The 13,254-nt window shown below is 31.7% G+C and overlaps 1 protein-coding gene and 1 pseudogene across 2 annotated transcripts; both read right to left on the bottom strand.

Moving 5' to 3' along the window:
* Positions 1–228: 228 nt before the first annotated feature.
* On the bottom strand, positions 229–3,193 carry LOC120119066 (annotated as a pseudogene).
* Positions 3,194–8,595: 5,402 nt separating this feature from the next.
* LOC120119076 (palmitoyltransferase ZDHHC6-like) lies at positions 8,596–13,174 on the bottom strand. Of its 2 annotated transcripts, none has more exons than XM_039138976.1 (12): positions 12,920–13,174; positions 12,697–12,831; positions 12,353–12,419; positions 12,128–12,224; positions 11,721–11,817; positions 11,470–11,553; positions 11,251–11,291; positions 11,088–11,153; positions 10,920–10,978; positions 9,902–9,953; positions 9,533–9,802; positions 8,596–8,825 (listed from the first exon to the last, which is right to left on the bottom strand). In XM_039138976.1, exons 1-9 carry the CDS (start codon positions 13,086–13,088, stop codon positions 10,967–10,969), a joined length of 768 nt encoding a protein of 255 aa, XP_038994907.1. In that variant the 5' UTR covers positions 13,089–13,174; the 3' UTR covers positions 8,596–8,825; positions 9,533–9,802; positions 9,902–9,953; positions 10,920–10,966. The 2 variants fall into 2 exon arrangements, with proteins under 2 accessions (XP_038994907.1, XP_038994902.1); XM_039138971.1 differs by having other exon boundaries at positions 9,533–9,805.
* Between the last annotated feature and the right edge of the window lie 80 nt (positions 13,175–13,254).

Genomic DNA, 13,254 nt, shown 5'->3' on the forward strand with positions numbered 1-13,254 from the left:
AAAAATAAACACGATACTAATAAATAAGAAAAAGGGAGATGGTCAAGTTAAAAACATTATTTTATCAATTATACTTTATTTTTTAAATTTTTATACAAGAATTCATAAAGTTTTGGATTTGAACAATTACTTTTGCAGGATACGTGTGCATTATCAACTACTAAAAAAAATTCTAAACAAATGCTACCTTATAACTTACTTGCTTTGAACAAAGTTTCAAGGAGCAGCCATTGAAGAATGTTCAAAGCTTTTTTTCAACATTTCAGAAGAAAAATTAATTTATTTCCAAATACTATATTAACCAAATAGCCCAATACTACTTTTTCAATCTCAGGTAAACAAATATTACAACAATATGACCCCACCAATCCAACACCTGCAATTCCCTTGCTTATTTCCCCCTACAAATCTACAAATACCAAATGGACCCAACCTCCCCTTCAATATACCTTATGGGACTTCCTACTCCTGACCATAAGTTTTTCATTTTGCATTCCTCTTTTTCCATTGGGAAAAAGGGGAATAATCCCACATTCACAACATGAAACTCTTTTAACTAAGCAGAAAGCTGCCAAAGTGTCCAATTTAATTATCAAGGCTGCTTATCCATCCATTCATTTTCTGCACCAATCCTCCCCATCTTGTTAAATGAACCCACTGCAGATAAGCTCTTGAAACTGCTGCTTCCCTCGCTGAAATTCATCGACTTCCTCGGCTTTCTCAGCTTCGGGGAACTGACCTCGATCTCATGATCAGCGACGTAGCAATCTTTTATCTTAGCTACCACCAATCGGACGATGGTGCTCCGGCAAAAGGGGCATACTGGGGACGTTACGCTTGCGGTCGTGGGGTTCGGGTTGTTATGGCAGCAAAGTGCCAGTGTGCATTTTGCACACATCTGGTGACCGCAGTCTTGAACTTCAATTGTACAGATCTGCTCGAAGCATATGCAGCATACTTCGGAATCATTAACCTACATGGAAATAATTCCCCAGTGAATATATTAGTTCCATTGTTTCCAACTGCAAACTGTTGTTGTAAATAGTGAAAAGCATGGTCCACAACACTGCTAAATAGTAGGGTCAATGCAAAATTGGATATTATGGTGACTTTAGTATGCTAGAGTGAAAAAGAAAAAACTATGCTATGCATTTAAGATGTATAAAGGGAAAATCTATGCATTTAAACACAAGTTTAATGGGTGGACATCTAGAAAAGACAATGGTTTCCATTCGGTGAAGAATCGAACAAACACTTAGCTTAACTGAAAATAGAAATCGAACACATGGTGTTGTTTCCGTAGTTTTACCCCAGAAATAGTGTCCTCTAACCCGGATTCAGAATGCGAGGGTGAATGAGATGGAAGTGAATAACATATTTGTTTCAAGATGTTCTTTTCCCTTTCCCTGTTTGCTTCCATTAAGGCCTGTTCTAATAGTGATTTCGCCTCGCTGTTGAGCTCGCTTATGAACTTCAAAGGTGCTGGCCAGACAAGAGGTTCAGCTGATGAAGGATTTAGCAGGACGGCACATGCTCCATGTTTGTACTTTAGAGCAACTACATACGGTATTCTCCTGTCAGGATATAAACATAACATTAAGCCAAAAGATATATATATAAACATATATTACAGACGAAATAAGATATAATTAAACATGTATCATATAATTTCACATATGGTAAGAAAAAAATAAGAGGAAAAGCATCAAAGCCAAGGAACAGATTCCCACCACTTTACATCAGACCATGTAAGACAAAAGGATTGACTAGTATATAATGAGACTAAATCAGAAATCTCTCGAAATCATTAAACAAAAACATGAAGAACAAAAGATCTGCAATAAGAAAATAAATTAGAAATCCATATAAACAATAGTTGAATTAAACTAACCCAGATGCATCTCTTTGAAGATGATCGGCACCCCATGCTAATAACTTACGGATACAATTGAGGGAACCACCTTTAGCAGCCAAATGAAGAGGGGTGCTCCCTGGAAAACTGAAAAACAACAGATTTCCAATCATTAAATTCGTTTGTAAAAGACTAATGCACCATTGTCTAACAGGATATCGACGCATACAGGCCGTCTTTGACGGGCTGCTAAGAGCAAGGGAGTGGCTCCCCTAGCATCTCTTATATTCACAAATCGTGCATATCCCCTGACTTTGATATCCAATCCAAATATATATAAGATCAATTAAAAGAACTGAGATCAATCACCCAATTAATCAAGAATAGATTATGATAAACGAAGCCAACCATGAAACGGCAACATGGCTAGATTGAGCAGCAGAGAGGATGGCTTGAAGGCAGTCAAAGTGACCATAATAGGCTGCATAGTGCGAGCAAGTTCTTCCATGAAGGGAATCAAACATTAAGATCTGAAAAAAAAAGCATATATCAGATCATTCAAATCAAAATTATATTTTCAACATGAAAAGAAAATGGATTGAATTGCAACTCCTGGGAATTTCAAGAAGAAAATAGATTGAATTGCAGCTCCTGGGAATTTCAAAAAGAGCATACATTAGCTCCAGCTTCAATAAGCCTCTTCACACAGGAGATCTTCCCATGCATTGCAGCCAACATAAGTGGAGCCTGAAACCATTGAAAGGCAACAAATAAAATACTAAATAAAGATAATATATAAATAAAAAGAACTTAAAAGCTTCAAAAATGGGAATTACCTGCTTGTAACGATTCACCACATCTGGGTTCACGGATTTCTCCAAAAGCATATCCAAAATCTACCAACGAATGAAGAGCACACATTTTCAAATCAATGAATTGAAACCAAAAACATAATCCGAAGAAGCAATCTTCAGAAAGCTTTCAAAGGGGCTACCCAGTACCCACCTCGATCTGACCATTAGCAGCAGCTATATGAAGAGCAGAATGGCGTTCATAAACAGTTGAATGATATAAAAGACTTGGTTGTCTCTTTAACAAAGCTTCCACGGTTTCAATATCTCCTACTTTAACTGCACTGAACACTCCATTCTCTTGATTCGCCCACAGCTCAGTCCCTGACCCACCTTTCAAGAGAGAAAGAAAAACGCTTCAGAATTACTTCTGGCTTTCACCATCGGTCGTCGGCGAGGCCCTCCGGTGGCGGTTGGTGGTGGGCTGGCCTCTCGCTTAAATTTGGGAAAAGTTCACGTTTAAGTAGTAGTCTTCAAAAGATTTTGAAGGGGGAAAAATAATTAATTATTATTTATTTATTTGGTACTATTTATTTATTTTTCTTCTTCTTTTATTTATTGGAGTTTGTAGGTGCCCAAATATAGAAGTGGTAGGTGTCCGAATATAGAAGCGGGAGCTGCCCGTACCAGTTACAGGAACAAAGTTACGGGCAGTTGTCAGATACTATTTGTTTTTTAGGGAGATCTAAAAGGGAAGATCTCAACCGTTGATTACTTCGTTCAGTGAGAATTATCCGTACGATCGGGTAGTGTAAAATGAGAGGATAAATTGGGTTAATAATGGTAATAAAATGTCCAGCCAATGAAATTGCAGCGTGTTAAATGGAGTCAAGGTGGTTTTGACCCGGAGACGGCGTCGTTGTTATCATCTTTGCGTTTCTTTTTTTTCACTTTTCTTTTTACCTAATTACCTAATTTTCCTATTGAGAAATCAAATTGCTTATTTTTTTTTTAATTTTTAGGTAATGGACATGGGAAGGTTCATAGATTTAGGAAGATATAAATTATTATGATCACATATCTACCAACTTTCGAATAATTATTCTAATAATTTTATATATATAAATATATATATTTTGGTAAATTAATAATTATATATTTGATTTAACTTATGAATGAACACACACATATATAAATATATATTTGAGTAATAACAATTTAAGATCACGTTAAGAATTGTTAGGAATTTCAAAAGATGTTAATAGCTTAAAAGCTGTACTTACCAAATAACAGAAAGAAAATAATAAAGAGTGAAAGAATTAGAATCGAAAAGAGTATTCATTTTCAAAAATCATACAAAATTATAAATGAGACTTTCATCTCACACATCTTCTAAGTGATCAAAATTAAAACTTATCTTTCTCTTTTTTTATTATTTTGCTTATGAGATAATTACAAGATAATATATATTTATAATTTTTAGTCTATTGACAATACACTATGACGTAACTGTTCGAACTCATAAATTTAAAAAAAAATAACATTCTCTTTTACTACTATTGAGATCACTCGATAGATTCAAATTGCAAAATAGTTAAAACACGTAAGACAATACAAATTTGATGTCAACGACAACCCTCGTTATATCCCTAACTCGTAAATTTTCAATTTGAGAACTCTAAATCTAATTTTTCAAATATGTGTACAGTCAATTTTGTTTTCCTTTAAAAGGAAAAGGGACTTCATACACGCACATTTTACATAGTTTAAGCATTGTTTTCGGCAAATTAGTCCGAAGGGATTGTTTTATTTGTTTATTTTCCCCTTCTGAGCCACTTTTTCTGAACATTTCTTATGAAAGTGTTGTAAAGCTGTGTGAGAGTTATTTTTAGCTAAATTAACAATTAATTCTTCTAAATTCTCTATTCTCTTTTAACCAACATCTCGAACCGTGGGGTATTGTCAACTGAAGCAAAGTAGATATTATTTTACTATTTTATTTGTTAAGAGGATTACAGAAATTTTATTTTATGTAGAGGCTTCGAATATAATTTTATTAATATCTTAATTAAAACTTTAATTTCTTAAAAAAAATCAACTTGTCAACCTAACTTGAGAAATGATTTTATTTTATTATTATCGCTTGATGATTCAGAAATAATTGTATTAACAAAGGATGATATGTTCTCTATAAATAACATTATCTTTAAATATATGTGAATTTATTCAAATAAAAAAATATAGCATATATTATTATAAAATTGAAAAAAAAATGCTAAAATAGATCGACCTACACCTGTTACGGTTATTCATTAATTCTCTTTAATGTTGTAAAATGACGAGTTTAAATTTTATGAATTCAATGAGGTTTTATTTTATCAATTAAACAGATTCTGTAAAATCTTCTTTATTGTATTGAAATTGTAAATAGTATATGTTCAAAAGATTCTTAATTATTTAACGATAAAAATTTATATATAAAAAAAAATATTTTAGTAAAATATCAATGATCATGACCATCAATTCACCATACCGATTAATCATAATTAAAGTTAATTTAATAGTTTTCTTTCAAGATTTAATTCAATATTTAACATCATTATTAAAAAATATTTTTAAATAATAAAATATGTATTTCCAATATAATATTATAAATTAAATATATATATATATATATATATATATATATATATATAATTATTAATAAAAAAAACATAAAATTGTTATCCTAATTGAAGTTCCCTGGAAAGTGGGAACAAAGTAGGAATGGGTAGGGGGAATATATGTAATAGTTATACTCAATAAACTAAGTTGTGGAGCGTACAAAATGTCGGTGTTATCAATTTATAAAACATTTTAGGCTAAATTTTGCGTTTAGTATTTTGAATTATCAGATCGTTTTAGTACCTACACTTTTAATTTTTTTAAAATCATATGTAAAGTTTAGTTTTTGTTTCATTTTAGTACCCATGTTCAAAATTCAACGTTAAGTTTTGAATTTTTTTTGAAAGTTTAGGTATTAAAACGGACCAAAACTGATAGTTTAGGTACTAAACACATTAAGTTCTTAACAGTAGAGTGCTAAAATGAAATAAAAACTAAACATTAGTTATAATTTTAAAAAAATTAAAAGCTTAGATACTAAAACAGACCAAAACTAATAATTTAAATATTAAACGCGAGATTAGAAGGGAAGCACAGATTGAGATACAAAGGCAAATGCCAGGAGAGTAGGCAAAGCAAATATACTAATTTGGGATGGTTAAGTGAGTTAACCAGTGCAATCGTCCTTGAAATTTTTTAATTTTCATAGAATTAAATTTTTTTAATACTTTTATTGATAATATATTTTTATCTCTAAAATTTTATAAGTTTATTTCTATTAAAATTTAATATATTTTTACTCTAAAAATAAATTTTTTTATCCATTCTTATACTAATTCATCATTGTCATGGAGGATTTACCTTTTTTTAGGATGGACATAATATTTTATGTTAGTAGAAATAAACTTCTAAAATATTAAGAAGAGACGAGCTTATAAAATTTTAAAAGATGAAAATATATTATCAATAGAAAATATGAAAAAAATTAAAATATATGATAATTTGAAATTTTTAAGAATGATGGCCTCGGTTACTCTCTTGTGTCCATCCCCGGCCTCGTTCATTGCCATATCTACAACTTTTAAAAATTAACTTCACGAAAATATTAAATTATAGTTTATAATTTTAATATTTTAACTAAATATTTAAAATACTATTATCTTATAAAAATATAGTTAACGTACGCAAATAATTTTTTGAAATTTATATGTACTTATTAAATTAAAAAATATTAAATAATTCTCTTATATTTTAAGGACATTACTTATTTTGATATGTTAGATACGAATTTTATATAGTAGGTATACATTTATTTAAAATTTGATCAAATAATTATTTAACTCATTGAACTTTTAAAAATTATAAAATGATCAATGTAACGTTTTAATAATTTGAAAAAAAAATTAATGACCATTTTGTAATGGTTCAGTTCACAAAATTTTAGACCCTTGAATTTCTGACCTATTCAAACATATATAAACTACTTTACTTCGACTAGATTGTGGTTTGTTCAAGTTTTGGATTCGATTTATGTTCTACTTTTATAGTATTATTAGTGATGGTAATTATTTTAGATTAAATATTTATGTTGATTAACTAATAATATTATAAAAGTAGATTGTGACGAAATCCTGAATTTGAGTAAGATATAAAAACCAAAATCGTATTATTTGATTCAGATCAACAAGAAAACACGTCTTCTCAACTTTTGAAACACTAAACTCAAATTCTAATGTGGACTCAGTGATGGACAAATTTAGATAAACGTCTTCTGCATCAGCGACTTGACCGTCCACTTCCATAAACAGTAATATTGTATCATCAAAGTTCCATAAATATCTCGTTGATTATGCTATCAAAGCAACATTAACACTGGAAATAAATCCTCCTTAAAGCCGAGTCATCATCATCGACAGGGATGGATTGAAATATTCATATAATTTAAATTTTCTTTTATATTTTTTATTGATAATCTAATTTTACATTTAAAAAATTTTAAACAGCTTTCTAATATTTTCTTACATAAAATCCTATGTCCCTCTTGATTATTGAATCCATTTACTAAAGGAACATATTAACCTCATTGGTTAAAGGGAACGAAGTTCTCTCTAAAGGTCATGGGTTCAAACAGTTACGTCCATAGATGTGTGCATTATCAATGGCTAAGAAATATTACGAACAAATACTATCTTGTAATCTCCTTATATTATTGAAAAAACAGTGGGAATGATTGTTTAAGATTTGGCATACCACCTTAGAAAAGATTGGGATTATTCGTTATTATTGATAAGCTTAGAATAGAATGCATTGATGCAACTTGAAAACTTTATAAGCAAGTTGCAAAGATTGTTGGGGATCTTTAGGCTAAGATTCCACGTACCTGTTTTGTTAATGGCTAACGCTTTTCGATTTCGTTGGTGGAGACTATATACCAACATTATTAAATAGATACGTTGAATCTTTTACTAGAAATCTATGCATGGGATAAGAAGAAGATATGGCTTGCACGAAATTGGATAGGACATACTAAGGGGATCTTAGTAGTAGACATCAATAGGATTACAAGTGGTGGTGCTGGATCCTATGCTTAAGAAGTTTGTTTCGTAGCATCCTTTGGTTCACATATATTTTATTGCCTGAACAAATTTGTAGTCATTTAAGATCAAAAACAATTTTAAATTTGGAAACCCAATTTCTCATGTCGAATCATTTTTTTGATGTATGCTACATACACAGATGAATCATAAAGCTCGACTATTAGATATTATAGCCACCATTTCATAGTCACTATGGATATTTTGGGAAGGTCCAAGAAATTATGTTAGTACATCAAGACAAGGTTATTTAAACAAACATTTTTTTAACTTAAATATTATATTAGGAAGATGAAACTTTAGATATACTTGTTAGAAATTTACATAAGCAAGATGTTAGATACAAAACTAGTTTGTTCTTGCTCTGTTTCTTTGGATTCAGATTATGGAATTGTATTATCAATCTATCCCAACCATTCTAACAAACCACAATGGTCTTCGTGTCATAAAAACGATATAACCTAAGCTCAATCTTAACTCCATTCCGCATCCAAATCCCATCATTGCAAATACAATGGTATTTTAAGGGCACAAGAGAAGGACTATTAAATTTGCAATGATGGGTTATGGATGTGGAGTGGTGCTAGGACTAAATCATGGTTATATTGTTTCCATAACCGAAGACCATGGTGGTTTATTAGGATGGTGGAGAGAGATTGGCAAATACAATTTCACAAACTGAATTCAAAGAAACAGTGCAGGAACAAACTATTTCTACATCCACCTTCTTGCATAGGTAAGTTTCTATCAAGTAATATCAAATCTTTCATCTTCATAATCTAATATAGAAGTTATAACATTTTACTCAAAAAAAGGAACAAAAAGTTGAAGCATCTTGTGTTTTCTTGATCTCTCATAGTGGCATTGGAACTTCAATCAATGCTTCAATTTCCATATCATTTTATGTGATCAAAAGGGAAGCCAAGGACATAACAAAAGTTCCTTCAGTTGGATCTGTATCCCGCACATGTAATTCTCCAGTCCCTATTTTCATATAAGCGACTCAGTTAAGGTCATTACATATTGTGATTCTAATCTTAGCTATTAATGGAGGAAAGGGCTGACTAATTAGAGGAAGGATGTTCGACAGACCATAAAATCAGGTGGTCGTGTGCTAAAAAACTGGGGGCAAAGGACCACCAATAATCAGATTATCTCCTACTATGAAATTTTATATTTACTATTAACTTTCGAAATTATTTAAATGGGGATTACACTAACCTATATGAACCCCATCACCATATCTAGCCATGACAAGCAACGTCCAATGAGGCTATTGCCAAAGACAGCCACAAAGATTTGGGCCATGGTTGAGTCAGATTCGGTCAGTTCTGCCACAACAGGCTGAATATGATCAGCTCTTTGCCAAATTCGATTTTAAAAGACCATCATGGTTGTTGATGATAACCGGAAAGAGCCTAGCTATAGCAGACAAACCGTCACCCACTTCTCTCTAATGAAACAGGGAAAAATGACACAAGGGCAAACAGAAATTATAAAATCCTTATATCCCCTTTGTACTATTCTATATCATGGTGATTAACTGTAATAATTTTCTCTAAGCTAACACGATTTGTAAATTTATTTTTTTTCTCGATTGGTGGTTAAAAACTTAAAATTGCCAGTTCAACCTTTTTCCAATAAATGACCAAGAGTAGAGAATATCGCACCACAATGTACGAGACACATACCTGACATGCACCAAGTATGCCGCACACTGTAATTGACCTTCTAGAGGCATGTCCTGAGAAGCCAAAAATCAAAACTTTGTAGTTGCACCGTGTTTGAGAAGTAAAATTTGTTACCGAGCAGCTAAGCATGAGAGCGGCAAAACAACCAGGGAATGCAACAGGAGCAAGATGGGCAGTAAGACTTCCATCATTTCAATGTTAAGAACTCCTTGACATTTCGTACGATTCCTTTATTATATGGATTTTTAAACCTCATCCCATGACAGTTCTCTCCTGGATGCAGTCAATTGAATAAAAATTAGAGAGAGAGAGAACATCATAAAACATAGATACCCAGAAATAAGAATTGTTCTAATAAAAATATATCACCTGGTAAAGATGAAGCATTAAGTTGGAACTCTGGATACTTCTTCCAGTTTACCTGCATATAATTAAATGAACAGCATTTATCATTTTTCTCTTATTACGTATATTGCAGATTAAATAAACTATTTCTAACAATTAACACAAAAAATAATTTAGTGGTTAGCAAAACTCGACTTAACTCGAAAAATCGATTTTTTTTCAATTTCGGGTTATTTGAGTCAACTTGAATTATCAATTCGAATTTCAAGTTCGGGTCGAGTTGAAATTTTGAATTACTCGGAAAAAACGAAAATTTGACAGTATTTGACGGGCATACGATTAAGTCCCTGATTTCATTATTCATTCAATTTCTCATTCATTTTAAGTCTATTTTTCACCAATTTGAATCACATGCTCCTAAACCATCGTAGAATACATATGCACCTTCAATTCCTCTTTTGATAACAATTTTTTATTTTTCAATTTAGTCCCTCAAGTTTTCATAATTTCCTTATTTCTTCAATTCATGCTTTATTTTAAGTTTGTTTTTACCAAATTTGAACCACATGCTCATATTCCATAATAGAATACCTATGTAACTTCAATTCTTTTTTTTCACTAAAAATATACTCTCTTTTTTATCTAGTTCCTTAACTTTGCATTTTACTTAATTTTGTCTTTTGATTACAATAGTTTGCAAATTCTTTCTTCTCATCAATTCCTTGACTCCTTTATACTCTCATCAATATTTTACTCTCAAAATACTTTCTTTAAAATATAATATTATGAATATATTTTATAATTTTAGATTGTATTTGATATATTAAATAACATTATAATGTGAAAAGAATATAAAATATATAAACTTGAATAACTTGACTCGAATTTCTTAAACTCAACTAAAAAAATTCAAGTTAAGTTTGAGTTGTAAAATATGACTCATCAACTCGAATAACTCAAAATTTTTTTACTCGACTCGATCGAACGCTCACCTCTAACTTAAAGAAATAATAGTTTATCCTTGGTCTAGCAGGGAACTTACCCACTCTTCGGTTCTGATATTGAAACATATGCAATAGACATGCCATATCAGAAATATCCCTGCATAGATATAAAATTCTTAAGTAATATATTTTAGGGAAATAAATACCAACAGATATACCTAGAGGATCCAGAAACAAGAACAAAATTAGAAGTCAAATGGTAGAAACCTGCCACAGCACTTGTAGAACACAAAAAGCAATGTGCTTCTTGCCATTACCAAAATGGAACCAGTCTATACCCAAAGCATGCAGAAGAGGCGGAAACATCAACATGTAAGCACTGATAACTAAAGAAAATATATTAGATAAACTATTAAAGCAATGACTTACCTCCATTCTCATTTCTTTCAAAACTTGAAATTTTGAGGTAACTGCAAATAAACATGTGTTTAAAAGAAAGTAAATAATTTGAGTAAAGTAAGCAAAAGAAATTCCTAAACTTCAGAAAGCATTGCAACATAAGCTACAAATCCAAATAAATCAGTGTTCATTAAATCAAGACTAAAGCTAGTAGATTAAGAATTCAGGTATAGTCAAGCTTATACTCACACTGGGAGGAGCAGAATACATAGGAAATTTCAGTAGTGATAAATCCAACAAGAAGAACAATAAAGATTACATAATTTTTCTGGCCTGCATGATGACACAAAAAAATCAACCACCAAGGAGGATTATATTTTGATAAGAATAATCGCATTAACAAAAGATAATTTACATTAGAAGAACAGGTTAAGAAGGTATAGAGAAATCAAAGAAACTTTAAAAAAACGTACTGCCAAAAACAAATTGAATTTTAGTACCAATACAGTTTCCAAAAGCAGGGCAGTGGTGGTCAAAACCCTGTATGCATGTCTTGCAGCTCTTACAGTATCTTACTCTCATTTGCAAAAGAGAACTCTGGAAGAGAATAAACAATTATATCAACAAAATTGAAAGGAAACAATACGTGATAGAACCAATTAGAAACAATTTCGAATGAGCTTGACAGGAAACTTTCTGTCTTAAATTCACTGGTAGAACCCAATAGGAGAAGTTGCACATTTCAAACAAACTTTACTTGGTAAATACGTCTTGAAACTTTAAGAAATTAGAGAATCCTAATCAGTTACATTAAGCCTTTTTTTCACCAATGTGCATGCAGCATGTTACTACTATTATTTCTTCCAGAATCACTTCACATGAATAACAACAAAAGAAACTGGACAACCTCATCGCGGGTTTGAACACCAAAAACAGAATTTTCATCAAGTTCATCCAAACAGAAGGGCTCGTGTGCCACAAAACCAGGATCCTTTCGCATGATCCTGCCGTTGGAAATAACATAATTAGCAGGTTTTATCAATGATCAGCAAAAGTTAGTAGAACAAACTTTGTATGCCACTAAGCAAGTTATGACTGTTGCAAAAGGCTAAATGAGGCAGAGAAAAACAACCTACATAAACCAATGATGAGCATAATCATCTCTCCATTGAACACAACGTCCATAACATTTGAAATCGCTGCAAACATGGAGCAAATAATAGGTTGTTATAAGACAAAAGGATGTTAATTTCCCCATTCCCATTTTGACAATCAAATTACTGGAAAATATCAAAAAAAAAATTATTAATAACTACCAAACTTCATCCACGATTTCAAATTAATGAAAACAAATGCTAAGCAATTGAGATTACACTTATGCCGATAGATCTATAATTGTTCCCCAAAAATCTGTGATGCAACAAAAGATATCCTGCGATTATAATTAACTTGAAAAATAGAGGGCAGCAAAGGTACCTTTTCGAACAATAGTAAGATAAACACCCCAAACAAAAAATACACTGAAGAAGACAAAAGCTGGAGCAGATGCACGGAATCCAAGGACCCGTCTACACCACCCTCCAGATCCCAGAACTATAAGCAAAATTAAAGCTGCAAAGAAAAGAGAGGTGTATTATTGACCTTCAGTAAAATCTATAATTTTGAATAGATCGCCATATGTTTTCGGGAGAGAAAATACCCGAGAGTGTAAGTTGAATGAAAAGAGGAGAAGAGGAGAAGAAGAGAGGAACCAAAACGAGAGCAAACTGGGTAAGCGAAACGGAGATACATGATATTGTACAACGACCAATCGATTTCGACGAAGCTAACATCTTCCTTCGATCGTATAATTGCGGCAGCGTCTCCATCTCTGTGAAAGTTGAAACCCTAATCAAAGACCAAATTTCAGATCTGATATGAAAAAGAGACGAGGGAAGAGGACATTTATGGTGGTCATCATTTCTTCTCCCTGCAACCCTATAATCAAATGAGTGAATAGCCCATTAACCAATAAAGTGAAATTTTATGAGCCCA

Source organism: Hibiscus syriacus, unplaced genomic scaffold (genome assembly GCF_006381635.1).
Source record: "Hibiscus syriacus cultivar Baekdansim isolate YM2019G1 unplaced genomic scaffold, ASM638163v2 tig00000991_pilon, whole genome shotgun sequence".
Lineage (NCBI taxonomy): Eukaryota > Viridiplantae > Streptophyta > Magnoliopsida > Malvales > Malvaceae > Hibiscus > Hibiscus syriacus.